Source organism: Ooceraea biroi, chromosome 1 (assembly GCF_003672135.1).
Source record: "Ooceraea biroi isolate clonal line C1 chromosome 1, Obir_v5.4, whole genome shotgun sequence".
Lineage (NCBI taxonomy): Eukaryota > Metazoa > Arthropoda > Insecta > Hymenoptera > Formicidae > Ooceraea > Ooceraea biroi.
Window position 1 is genome coordinate 17,337,314 of NC_039506.1, and position 13,718 is coordinate 17,351,031.

Genomic DNA, 13,718 nt, shown 5'->3' on the forward strand with positions numbered 1-13,718 from the left:
ATGGACGATATATACGTGTCACTCGGTGTAAACGTTGTTATTACTCCACAGAACGGAAATGAAAAGTTGTAACAGCACAGTAAGGAAACTGAACCGGGTGTACTTTCAACCGATTACACGAGCGGACCCGGTCGGCCCGCCGATCCGTGTCTTCTTTACGTGGCAAATACTTACCGCTCTCGTGAGTGAAGACGGCTTGGCACACCGAGCACGGCCACATCCTGAGGCTTGTGCTAAGTTGACTGGTCTCAGGATGGCAGGCCAGATGCTTCCTAAGGCTACCCTCGTTGACGTAGTGCTTCCCGCACACTGGGCACGGGTGGTTGGCGGTCCGTCGCTTCGCTAGGTAAACCCCGGCAACGGAGGTTGTGCAGTCAGCGGAGGGAACAATAGGGCGACACAATTTCAAGGTCAATGCCAAGCAGGATAAAGCGTCCCAAGGAACGAAAGCCGCCTCCTCCTCATCCATTTCCTTCACCATCATTTCTATCGCGCTCTCTCGCTCTCTCTCTCTCTCTCTCTCTCTCTCTCTCTCGCTCTTTTTTTTAATCCTTCACCTCACTCTCACGCATTCGCGTGCACTCGCGCGCGCGTACGTACGCACAGATTCCAGTCGACCTCGACGGCGAAGGGAGACCTTACGAACGTGGATAGCCAAGGACCCAGGGGAGCACTGACCTCGGGCACGTAGAGTGCTCGTCGGCCGGCGCCGCCACCGCATTGCTGCTGACTCCCTTTCACGAGCAAGGTCACCGTCCCAAAAAGCCCAGGGATGCACGCGCACGTACTCGCGCGCGTTGCACGTATGCGGACGCACAGAGAAAAAAAATCTCACGAAAATGCCACTCGTTTAACCGAAATGGTTGTTCGCTGTTCACTTCACGAAGCCGGAACGTACGGTGAAAAGGGGCTGCTAACACGCGCTTGCACCGTCTTGTCAATATTGCAACGTTACGTTGACAATCGGCAGCGTTTCGCAGTAGGCGCGATCCGTCCAACGGCCGTTTTTCAACGTCGACCATGTCGATCGTCCAAGACCAGCATCGTGCTCACTCGCATTCGGTGAAGCGTCGGTTCCCGCGTGAAAATCGAACGACGAACGAGAAACACGCGGTTTGACAATTGTTCTCTGTACGTCCGCGAGTGCGCACACATCTGCATCACACACGCATGTGTCAATGCACGCATATAGTTTTATAGATGTATAAGTTGAGAACGAGACACCTTCGAAGCATCGTGTATCTGTATTAGCGAGTAGTACCCAAGTATTAGTCGGCGAGTGTGCCAAATGCTACACGCCTCTCCCGTCCAGGCGAAAACAGTACGAAGAAGTGAACGAAGGACAATGTGTGTGCGTACCGCCCGCGCCAAAGCAAGTTCTTGGGATGGATGCGAAATGTACTTAAAGGCTAAAGAACGAACCACCCCTCGTGTCTCGACGAGCGGTTGCTCCACCTTTCTCTTAGCCTTACTCACGATTAACGTCGCCGCTCTCGCGTCTATGTCTGTCTCTCTCTTTTTCTCTCTCTCTCTCCCTTTCTCAAAACTCTCAAGAGGCCCCTTGTGCGATCCTAGTTAAGGATTCTGGTTAAGAATCCCAGTTAAATGCGGTTAGAGAGCGAACAGAGCTGGATCCCTCGGTCGGAAAGTTAACGCGCGAGCGCGAGCGGAGATTTGGTGTTAAGTTCGTGATTAGTCGGCAAGAAACAGCACGGTCAAGGTTTCGTTCTCAAGCAACTCGCTTCTCATGCAACGATGCACTCCGCTACGGGAGATGCGACGGGATTCCAGTTAATCGATCGGTTACAGTTAACGAAGATTGGTAAGTAACGCGAAACGGAGGGGGCAAATACGAGAGCAACGCGTGGCAGGAGAGAGACATAGACGACCGGTCGAGAGGGCGGTTGGTACGCGATTTCTTAATACTTACTGGCAACTCCGGAGGCGTTCGGGTCCTTGTGGGTGTGCTTCATGTGTTCCATCAGCGCCTCGCCGCCGAGGAAGAGCTTGTGGCATACTGGACAGCTGGTTGCGTTCGGGCCGCCGATCAGGGCGGCGTGTTGCTGGAACACAACACGCTGTTGCAACTCCTTTTTTGGGGGCCCGGAAGAAGAAGTACCGGAAGCAGGCACACGCGGCGCACCGGTAGTAGAGAGCCGACCCAGAGAATACCACCACAGAGTTGCGAACCAGAAGCGCAGGACAGGCAGGGCACAGAACAGAACGATTGACCAGTGAGAGTTAAGGCACCAATAAACCGCCGCCACCACAGACTACTCCTTTGCACAGGGAATTCGTGTCGAGTGTGTCTGGTAGGAACTTTGTGGTATCGCGCCCTGGCTGGGTTTTCCAGTCGGTCAAGTGCAGTGTGCGATCGTAAAGAATCGAGATAACGAAAGCAGATATAAAACAAATTAAAATTTTTTTCACGAAATTTCTTTCCCGAAGCGCATCGACGATCTTCTCTCATATTGATTCACTCATCGCCGCGATTTATTCATTGTCCGTCAAACGAAGGATGATTCATTCTTTAAACTTTTATACTTGATTAATTGTTATACTTTGACTTTGCTTCTCCAATATCGTAGCACTCGTCAAAATAAGAATGAATCATTTTTTATTCGGAGCAAATGGCTAGATCGCTGCAGGTGAGTCGTCGCTAAAGATACTCGGAAAGATCATAGCTAGCTCTTGGAACATCACGGGATGGGAGTAAGATATTCTTTCGATATCGTTGGAATTACGCTCGTAATTTCCAATGTATCGCTATTGAGAGGGATGTATTGTGCTCACATGTACGCTCTTGTCAAACGCGTTCGATTTGCCGAGCTCAATTTTTGTGCCGCGAAATTTTGATGCAAAGACAGAGTTACCGAAGAGTTGCTTGACCGATCAAAAACACATCGTCTTTAAATGCCAGAACAGAGCACTCGGTTCGGAGGAACGAGGGATGGGCAAGATGGGGTAATGATCGGGAAGCTCGAAGCGAAGCCTAGACAGACAAATATGTGGAAGCGTGGGGCGCGGAGAACGATCGGAGCGGATTAATCCCTAACCACGATTAGGGATTTCGTCGGCTAATGCTGCTCGGCATCGGTCTCGCCTCCGCGTACGTATATACGAACTTGAAGGCTGGTGCCAGACGTTGCACTGCGAAAACAAAGCCGCCACTTTCGTCGACCTTGGACCTCCGATCGACCTCGCACGACCTCACCCATGAACGGGAATGCGAAGCATGGAATGACTAGCTTGTACCATACATCAATTTTAACTACCATGGCCGTTGCTAGTACATCTTTGGCTCGCGTGCATCTGCATTCCTTTTCCTCGTCTTTACGCTTTATGCGTGTTATCGTTAAATAGGAGATCTACCTTTGTCTCGTCGAGTCAGTTGCTCTACCAACGGCCATATCGATCAGAAAAAATGAAATCATGAATGAAATTCGACGTCCTCAGCGCCAGATGAGCGATTCTTGTTCCCTCGCTTCGCTCTCTGGCTTATCACGCGTTATGGAACCGATTCGCGCCGATTTTTCTATATATATATATATATATAGAAAAAAAAAATATATATATATATATTTTTCATCTTTTCTCTTACGCGTCCCCCATCCCTTTATCGCGCTGTCTCTTTTTTTCCTTTCTCTATCGCGAACACGCGAAGGTTGCTCACACGCATATAAGGCGGTAGGTGCACGCTCAACTCGGAAAAACATGGCGGTGATCGTACTTGCGCGAAAGAGTGCTTAAAACGGCAGAGAAGGAAGAGAAAGAAAAAAGACGCGAAAGGAGAAGGTAGCGAACGAGCAAGAACGGGCTAAAACGAGACCGGGCGGCAATGACCCCAAAGAGTTTCGGGGTCCCCTTTCCTCTCTTCCTTCCTGTTCTCCTTCTCCGATTCGCGATTTCTTCTTTTTCGTATACTTTTTCGCCTCACTCCCCCAGTCCTGTTCCGCCCGTCTCTCGCTTTTACTCTTTCTCCATCGGTCGTCCTTCTTTTTATCCTGGACCTACGGTAATCGCGAACGCGTTGAGGCCAACGAATGCAAGCGGGTACGGCTAAAACGAGTTCTGACGGCAATGACCCCGAATTTTTCGGACATCGCAGCATCTCTTTTTCTCGCGCGTCTCTGCTTCTTCCTTATTGTCGGCATGATTCTCCGCTCCTCGCGTCATATTTTTTGTGCTAGTAACTTTCTTGCATCTTCCTCGTTGCATCGATGTTGGATCTCCTTTATAGATACATCCACGCTTAATCCCGCGCCTTCTCGCGCTTCTTCCCTTTCCAGATATTTTTAACGATGTGCTAGATGCTGAAGCAATCCTGATTTTCTGCCGGCTCTTCCCGCTCGTAAACGAGCGCGAGTCGGCGCACTAAAAAGGCTAGAAAAGCTGGCGAGATACCAATCGGATGATAATGGCCTCGCTGCCACTTTGCCGTCTTCCTTCCGGTTTTCTTCTCGGTCTTTCAACGTTCACGTACGCGCGTTTCTTCTCCCTCTCGACTTGGTCCCGCTCTCACAGTCTCGCGATAAGCGCAGAGAGTGGGTGGCCGACCGCGCCGGCATACTTATGCCTTCTATCTCCTTTTTTATCCCGAACCTGGGGCAACCGCGAGCATGTTGAGAAGACGACGACGAGGACGGCGTCGTTGGCCGCCGCCGCCACCGCCGCCGCCGCCGCTGTTGCTGCATGCAAGTTATTCTCGGAGGGAGGCTGCGGTCCCCCTAGGTTCGACGCCCCGACCTGGCCCAACTGGAAAAAACCGGTTTCTTCGTCGCGCTCTTCCTTTTTTGCTTATATCCTCGCTTTTTGCGCCGCGAGTACCTCGACTCCTCTGACGCTCTTTCCCTTCTTCTCCACCCGTTCTCCACGGTCGTCTCTTTCTCTTTTCCTATCTTTCTCCATCTCTCTCTCTCTCTCTCTTTCTTTCTCTTTCTCTCTTCTTTATCTTACTCTCTGTCTCTCGCTGTCTCTCCGACCCGTTCTCTCTAGCTCGGTCAAGAGAGTGGACGACGCGGCGTGGGCGAATCCCCGAGGGAACTTTATGATCCGCCGTGACCAGATTCATCTCTCGCGAAGCTGTACGCGCGGCTCCGCACGCCGCTCTCGCTGCTATTCCCAATTCTACACTTCCTGATCCCGTTAAGAGGTTCTACGTGCATCCGCCAGGGCCGTGAATTTTCTTCCTCGCGCCAAGATCCTCGTTTCCATAGAAAGATGAACCAAGCGATCGATTCTGTACGCGACTTTTTGTTTCTGCTTCGGTCTTCAATCGCGAGGCAAGAGAAACACTGAACGGAAAGAAACGTTCAATCAGTTTCTCTCGGTTAAATATAAAGTACAGAATTGCTCACAGTCGTGTGTTGGAATATCGAAAGTGCGCGTGCATAAAAAGATATCCGGGCAAATATTCGCGAATAATTTCAATTTCGCCGGCGCGGATGATTAAATGGATTTCTAGCGGCGCGTCGGCCATTATCTTAAACGTGATTGATAATTGGACGACACGAGAACGAATACAACGGTTGACGACGCAGTGTCTACGTCCGGTGATATTTTTAACGTTGCGCTGCAAATAAATAGACCGCACGATTTTAGCCGAGACTAAATAGCATTCGACGATTTCCCAATTAAGCGACGAATATGATTTGATCCGCGTCCATTGGACGCCGATTCAGGCTAAACGAATGCTTCGGCAGGCGCGATCACGCCCACCCTTCCGGATTTTTTCGCACCCTACCGTCAATTGGTCCCTCGATTTTTCCAGCGATCCCGGTCGTAGATTATCCGCTCCTTGAGGGCCCCGACGCGGGCCCGGGTCAGGGAGTGGCGTAAAAAGGAAGTGGGTGTGAGCACACGTGTAGCGGTGCGTGACGTCGGCCGTAGTGTGGCCATTTTGTGTTCATAGAGATGAAACCGTCTTCGATCGAGAGCTAAGATCTCGTTAATGGAGCGATCCTATTAGAGCAAATCAAGCCGGGTAGATTCCCTTACGCACATCAGTCGATGTAATCGGTGCAACGTCATCCGCGCGATTCATGACGCTCGCGTGCCGCAAAATCATTCTCTTTTCTTCTCGTGCCCAGCCATTACCGTTCGTCTCTCGTGGACTCTGCGATTTCGCGTTTCGAGCATCGCAATCTGAAAACGCGGTCTAAATGCGGCCGATAATCAACAATGCGGGGCTCCTCTCTTTTCCCCGGGCGGCGATAAAATCCGAAGGCCGTTCGCGCAATACTTTTCTCCCGCCCTCCGTCGTTTCTTCTTGCCTTTTTTTTCATTGTCGCCGCCGTCTTTCCTTGGCTTTTTTAGCCGCAGCGAGGCCGCGAGACTCGCCGGCAGACAACCTTCAGTATGATACTTGGGCTGTTCGTTGCTCCAGCGCAGCTCGCGGAATCCGCAGAGAGATATTCACCGGCTTGCTCATCTCCTTCTCCTCTCCGTGTCGTACGAGAGAAAGAGTCCGTTCTCCCTCGCTTCGGCTCGCTCGCTCGCTCGCGCGAACGTTATTTTCTCGAGACGAGAACGCTTTGTCTCCCGATAAGGAAGGTACCAGAAATTCCTGATTCCTTTTCTCCGTTCGCGTCTGACTCATAGCTGCTTTCGGAGCTTTCGGACCAACGGCGAGGAGAACACAAACAACGTGAAAGTCCATAGGATGTCTGAAAGACATCGGAAGTACCTCTGAGAGCTCGTAGATTTTTGTTTCCGCGTCGAGGAATAAATTTTCCCGTGGAACTGCAACAACGTAATCCTACTCGGAAATTAATGCAATTACATCGTTTTCTCTCACGGTCCAGAATTTCTTTCTCCAGCGCGGGAAAAAGGTGCACCTAGGCGTGCGATCGATAGAAATTAATATGCATCGCTCGTCACCCCGTGACTCGTTCCTCGCATTGTCGGTCCGCATTATTAGTCCACTTCCAAGTCGCGCCTGTAGTAATCCGCGCGGAACACACGCACGCGAAAATCAGTCGCTGACGAATGATGCAAGGCGAGAATGACGAAGGAAAAAAGCGAATCTACTTAACGCCGTGAGGGTTGACAACGGTGCACCCTCTGTGTTGTGCCAATAAGAGACTTGGATCGACCCCGGACGCGTTCGACTAGGCGAGCGGAAAAAAGGAGCGTGAAGGGGCGTCGGTACAATGGGGGCACGAATCCCACCCTATCGGAAACGCCACGGGAATGATTTCATTAGTACCCGCGCTGGTGATCGAGCATGGAGAAAAAAATAGGGTGACAGAGCGCCACGAAGGCGGGGTCGAAAAAATTAATGCCTCGGGGTGAGAAGAAGGAGAGCTCGAGGGGTGCGATCGGAAAATGGACTCGCAATAATGATGAAGGTCGAAAGCGAAAAAAGTCTAATACTTCTTATAAATAATTTCAAATAATTTCGCACAAGAGATGACGCGCCAAAGGATATCAATGCACATTGAACAGTTGAATAAATATATATAAAAATACACGTTTGTAGAAATTACCGGGAAAGACGAAGGAGTCACGCGAAATCTCGTAAGAGCGAGCCGATTTACGAGGCGTTCTGCCGCGAAAGGCCGTCCCACTTTTCTATTTTAATGTCGCAAAAGAGACAAAGAGCGAAATCCTTCTGGAGATTCGCCAACCGGCGATGTTTACAGGGGAGAAGGAGAGAGAACGAAAAACTATCCGAGGAAGGAGCAGAGAGGGACTCGAGTAGGAACGTGGAGTGAACCTTGCTTAATTAGAAGAACGGACCAAAATTAAGAAACAGTGATTAGTCGCAATCGATTAGGCAAAAAAATTAGGTTCGTGGTACCATTCTTTGGCGATGCATCGCCATCGTAATATTAGAGCGTTATTTACTACAATTACGAATAACGCGACATGAGACAGTATCGAATCGTTGCGTACTCATGATCGTATGGATATAGGAAAAAACAGGAACAAGAGCCGGATTATAATCGTTTCACGATCTTTGCGACGTGAGCTCAATCAGGCGGCGACTCGTGTTGTATTTCGTGATATATAATTTCACGCGACGCATCGTTAATTAAATAGATCACGTGTATCAGACGCATGAAAAACGCGAAGCGCCATCGTAATTTTGCGCCACAACGCTATCGTAATTTCGCGGATTGCGAGAAAACTGTGTGACGAAAGCGGATATGAATATATGTAAATTTACATATATATATACACACACACACACGCACACACACGCACACACACACACATATATATATATATATATGTATGTATATGCGAATATAAATGTACATGTGTATGTACTCGCGCGAATGGATCATCATAATGAAAATCGGAGATTTTGTACGCGTGTCGAGTGCGCTTGTAAATGCGCGGCGAAACGAGTTGAAATTACAGCCGAAAGGAATTCCCATGAGCTCTCCCATATTGACCCGATCGTTTTACCTTTAATCGTTGCCATGGGTACTTCGAACACTGCGACAAAGAGACCAGCATGAAATGGAGATCAATCTGAATTAATGTGATACCATTAAATCGTCATTCATAGGTTTAGATTTTCAGGAGTATTCATACCGGCATAACGTGTGTGTGCACGCGCTCCCGCGGAAGGAATTAAAAAAAACACCGTGTAAATACCGCGAGCGTGGTAATTAATTAGCGCTCCGTGTCGGCGAAAATGCGGCGCGATAAGCGGCTGAAACCACCTGCATCCAGGCAAACAGATTTACATTTATCGCAGGCGATCAATCCGTACGTGGCATCCGAATAATGATCGTGCGTGTAAAAACGAAAAAAAAGCAGATCCGGCGTTAAACGTCACACAACCACCGCGCGGTTTTTAACACAGCAGGGGAAGAGGGATGAATCCCCGTGGCGAGAGAAAATAAATCTAATGGCTAACGAGTTTTTACCGAGCTGCGCGCCGGGGCAATTAAGAAGAGGGGTGGAGAACGGTCGCCGGTGAGAGGGATGACGGGCTGGCTGGAGCGGAGGTGAGGTGAGGTAGAAGAAGGTCCGCGAGGCAGGAGAAAGAGGGTTGTATCGTGTTGCACGACATTCAATCCTCGCACCGCTAAACTACGGATAAATACGAAGGCTGTGCGCCACGTGAAAGTGGCAAAGAGGCCGCGAGAAGGAGAACGAGACGGAGCGAGATCAGGACCGGTCGAATTTGCGAAACTCTCATTTGCGTACCGATTATAATTTCGCTTTCGTGTTTGCGCGTATTCGTCGCGATCGTTCAGACGAAATTCTCTTTTGAGACGAAAATCTAAAACAAGGGTTGAGAGAAAGAAAGAAAGAGGACTGGTTTGCCGGAACGTACCGGAACGCACAGAGACCGAGAGATTTTGTACGTTAATCAGCGGGAAGGAAATTTCAACGCGGAATAACTGCTCGTGAATTGACCATGCGGGATTTGGGAGCGTAGGTGTATTAACCGGGAACATATCGCGGCGATGTATCGTCGCGATGATCCGCCCCTGTTCGAAGCCGAGCGGGAAGAGGATAACCGTTAATGGGATACACGCAGAGAGAAGGAGAAGGAGTAAGAGGAGGAAGAGCACGAGGCGAAGGAGGTGTGCAGGTACCGTAGACGAGTTTCTATGCCCGAGCTACCGATCGTTCTCTATAATACATTTACGTTCCGGCCTATTATAATATTGTACTCTGGGTGTATTGTCTTTCTTAGCGGGATAATGTTTCGCCGACACGCCAGGCCTCGACCTGGAGCGTAACTCTTTCATTTCCCCTCGCTCTCCGCCGTACTTCCGTGGGCCGTTCCTCCTTCGTTGTCTCGCTTTCTCTGCGAGAGTCCTCTCGTGCTCCGGTTGCTTCTTCCCTTCATCTTTCTCTCGTTCTCTCATTTCTCTTTATTTTTTCTTTATTTTTTTCTTTTAACTAGCGATAGCTATCGGGGTGGTAACGTCAGCCCGACGCGAGGGAAAACGGTCGGCTAGGCGGTCTTGAAATAGCGAAAATAATTTCAAGAAATCTGCCCGACGAAAATTCGATTAGCCGCGGAAGATGGGCTCGAGCTCTCCATTTGTTTCGTTTCGTTTTATTTCCAGCGGGCGTACTCTGTTTCTGTTGCACGCTCGTGCTCGCGCGCCCCGGCGGCTTTTAATTACTTCGCCGCGCTCTCTCCCCGTAAGATCTACTCTCCGCTTCTCGTTCTGCTCTTTTCCTCTGCGTCTTATCCGTTTCTTCTCGTTGCGTCGCTTGTCTTCTTCTTCTTGTTACTTTTTTTCTCGTTTCTCTCGTTTAGCGCGAGCTACGTGCATTCTGATGTTTTTGCCGATAAGTCCGGACAACGCCGCCGTTCTCGTAGCTTGATACGTTCGTGCATATTTCGTATTGCTATTTAATCTGGCGCATCGATCTCTCTCGCGCGCGCATAAGCCGGCTATTCAGCGATAATTTTGCGAAAGACGAGTCTTATCATCGAAAGATCGTTCAACGCCATCCGTTATTTTAAGCGCGACGGGCTAAGTAACTCGGAAAAAAAACATCCTCATTATTGCGAGGATTATCGACATGGTGCGTAAAAGAGCGCGCGATAACGATCGTCATTATGCGTCAGTTAATTCTTTCGTTACTGCGTGTTTTTCAGGAGGGAAAAAAATGGTATCGGTTGGGTTGCTCGTTGGTAAGGCAGGGGTGGCCGGCAGGGAACTTGACGATTTATCGAGGTCGTGCGAGGGACGGGAAGGGGATAATCTGCAAGCTTTAGCCGTGGATTAGGTTTCAATTAGACGAGCCCGATGAGCGGGGCGTTAAAAGAACGATATTTATTGCCCCGGGGTATCCGACGTGTGAACGGATTAAGCTCGCGTGGGCCTCGATGTGCCGCACCTGATTCCGCGATTCGCGAAAGTCTGACGCAAAGACGGCGATCAGTTATGCACACTCGATCGCTCGCGACTCTTGGTAATTAATTCCCGCCTGTCGGACTGCAATGCATCCGTTTCACGACAAAGCAAAAAGCTGTTTTACAAACGCATACGCGTGATTGAAAAAAAATTCGAGCGAGTCTCGTCGTGTTTCTCCGTGGCGAAGAAACAGGAAAGAGAGAAGGAGAGGTGGTGGAGAAACGAAGGAACGGAGGAAAGAGGGCCGACAGATGCCTTCCCACGTTTTTTCGTTGAGACATGTGCCCGGCGCGGAAGGCGAAAGGGTTGAGAAATTCAGTTGCCGGTCGGGGTGGGGCAGCGGCGGCAGTAAAAACGATACAAGATTCCGCTGGTAATCGCTGCGCGTCGCGATTCCACGCGAAGCGAAGGGTGAATTCGATTAACGGGCACGGGGGTCGCGGTCTTTTTCCCAGATCAGACTTTTTTTTCAAGTTTTTTTTTCAAGCTTCTGTCCCTTTAAATAACTGGTCGGTGGCACGCACCCTCGGCCACCATGGAGATCATGTGTATGTAAACAGCGATTGTTCATTCACGGGGTATGAGAAAATTTCTCCGGCTTGCGTAGCTGGTGACGCCGTGTGTCAGAGTGCTGCTCACCCCTCGTGACAACTCTGTGCATTTTTTATCGGGGGAGTCGGTTATTCGCCGTGAACCGGGCGTCCTCGCCAAAAATCCGATCTGCGAAATTCGAACGTTATTTTCTTGCGGTTCTCGCGAATTGACGGTTCGACGTCGACGTTGCGATTCGTCGTGATGATAAGCGTTGGATGAGCGGCAAAAGCAAGCCCAAGCACCCCGCGAAGGATCCCAGAGGTACTATCCAAAGCCACCCTCGTTACATCGTTATGATACATGAGAGAATAAATACGCTATCTACAAAAAGGGGCGACTACGAGACTCATGACGCGATTATTTAGGCTGCTTTCGTGCTTGGGTCTCCGAATTCTCGATTCGCAAGCTCGGCGCGTCGGCCGCATCTCCTGCGGCAACGACTGTTTTAACCGGCTTGAGACACATCGATTATATATAGGGAGCCCTCGAAACGGAACAAAGGAAACGGCGGACAAAGAGCGCTCAAACACGGGAATCCATCTGTACAAGTATCGAGGCAAGCGTGAACCCACCACCACCATGTGCGTGCGTACGATTAAACTGAACGTGTCGCGCGAGAAAGAGTTAATATATGATCCCGATCGTTAGAGGAGCGATTAGCGGAAATACAATGTACGCGCGGATTTGCCGCGATCGATTGATACGATCTCCCTTGCCATACTGTGACATTTTTCACCCACTCGGTTTCACCGGCACCGCGTATCAGCGAATCTTGCGAGTTGGACGTCGGATTTGGTACATACATGACTGACCTTCGACGTGTGGGTACGGAGGCTGGACTCCGTGGCGAAACCCTTGCCGCAGATGTTGCAGTGGAACGGCCGGTTCTTCGCCCGCTCCACCTGAGCGTCGTGATTCCTCAGGTGTTGCTGCAAATTCGACAGTTGGATGAAGGCCCGCCCGCAGTCCGGTAAATGGCACTTGTACGGTCGTTCACCTGCGATCAGATACCGTAAGGCGTATTAGAATTTCGTGCTCTGTGTGCATGGGCATACGTAAATTGTGTTACGGCCGACGATGGAGCACGTAACGGCCGCGTACACGCTCAATCGGGAAATTCGCGCCGGTCATGCCACGCGATTTTCCCCCGGATCGTACGAAATTCGAAAAATTTCACGTTCCAACGAGAGAGTCGAACGCGAGCCCTGGCATCGTCAGATATTTTTTATCGAACGTTATTATACGCGAGAGAATTTCGCGTGGAAATTACCTGAAATTTATTTCTTTCGCGAAAAATTGTTATAATATATTCCTCGCGTCTCGATGACGCGCGTGAAATTGTTGTTTGTTTTTAATCATTTATACGTTTGCCATATTCTTTGGTATTATTAGCGGATTATGGGTAAAGTATTTATGTTCCTAAGCTGTTTATATCGTTTATTTATGATTGGAGTCTAAAGTATCATCCTCTCTCATAACGTATCGTGTATTCAAGTATTACTTTGTCCTCACACGCGGTCTCATGTACGACGAAGATTGATGAAGAGATTGAAACGTCATTAATGACTCGTTTGTCAGCTCGCCAAGTATCTCTCACTCCGCAACTCGGTCTTGAAAGGTAAAAGCTACGTGGAAAAACGCGCTTAGGAAGTGAATTGGCTGGTCAGTGACTCTCAGTGGTTTTTTTCCGGTGGTGTTTTTTTATGGACATGCAACAGGTTTCTACATCTACATCGAAGAGTAGGTGGGAAGAAAAACGCCGCATTTTTCCCCGTGGCCGGGGCCAGGAAGGCATGACGGCGAGTCGACGAGTGCGTAAATTGGAGGCAGCTAACGCGTAAGTGTTTTCTATGCAAATGCGCAAAGTTGTTTATTGCACGGTCTTAAGAAATTTCCGTTTACTTCAAAATGCGAATATTTAAGCGCCTCCTGCCTTCTTCTTCTCCTCCTTCTCATCCTACATAATAATGATAGAGTAACGTAGCCTCGCGCGATCGTCTAATCGCTTCGATCGATCGGCATCCGTGAGGCAGACTTCAGCTGGCGTTGCGTTTTTATTGCGTTTTTTCTCCTCTCCACGACTCGCCGTTCGTCTCGAGTGGACTCGATTCTAATTCCCACAAGCGATTGGCTCAATTTAACTTTTATTAATATCGACATTCTTCCCCAATCCTTTTTACCCCGGGCACTTGTTCCTTCTGCCCTCTCGCTCCATCTCTTTTTCCTTCACGTCGACCTCCTCCTCTTGCTTTCAGTCGTTCCGCGGGATTCATCTTTTATTCA

At 49.6% G+C, this 13,718-nt stretch overlaps 1 protein-coding gene across 4 annotated transcripts in view; it reads right to left on the minus strand.

Annotated features, from left to right (window-relative positions):
* The window catches only part of LOC105274982 (Krueppel homolog 1), an 80,286-nt gene that overhangs the window by 19,881 nt on the left and 46,687 nt on the right, over nt 1–13,718 (minus strand). For 2 of the 4 annotated variants that reach the window (XM_026970129.1, XM_026970132.1), the window contains exons 4-7: nt 12,239–12,432; nt 8,416–8,445; nt 1,931–2,090; nt 175–387 (exon numbers count right to left, since the gene is read on the minus strand). In XM_026970129.1, coding sequence (XP_026825930.1) covers nt 175–387; nt 1,931–2,090; nt 8,416–8,445; nt 12,239–12,432 — 597 coding nt within the window. The remainder of the gene's footprint in view (nt 1–174; nt 388–1,930; nt 2,091–8,415; nt 8,446–12,238; nt 12,433–13,718) is intronic. The other 2 variants (XM_026970130.1, XM_026970134.1) reach the window with 2 other exon arrangements.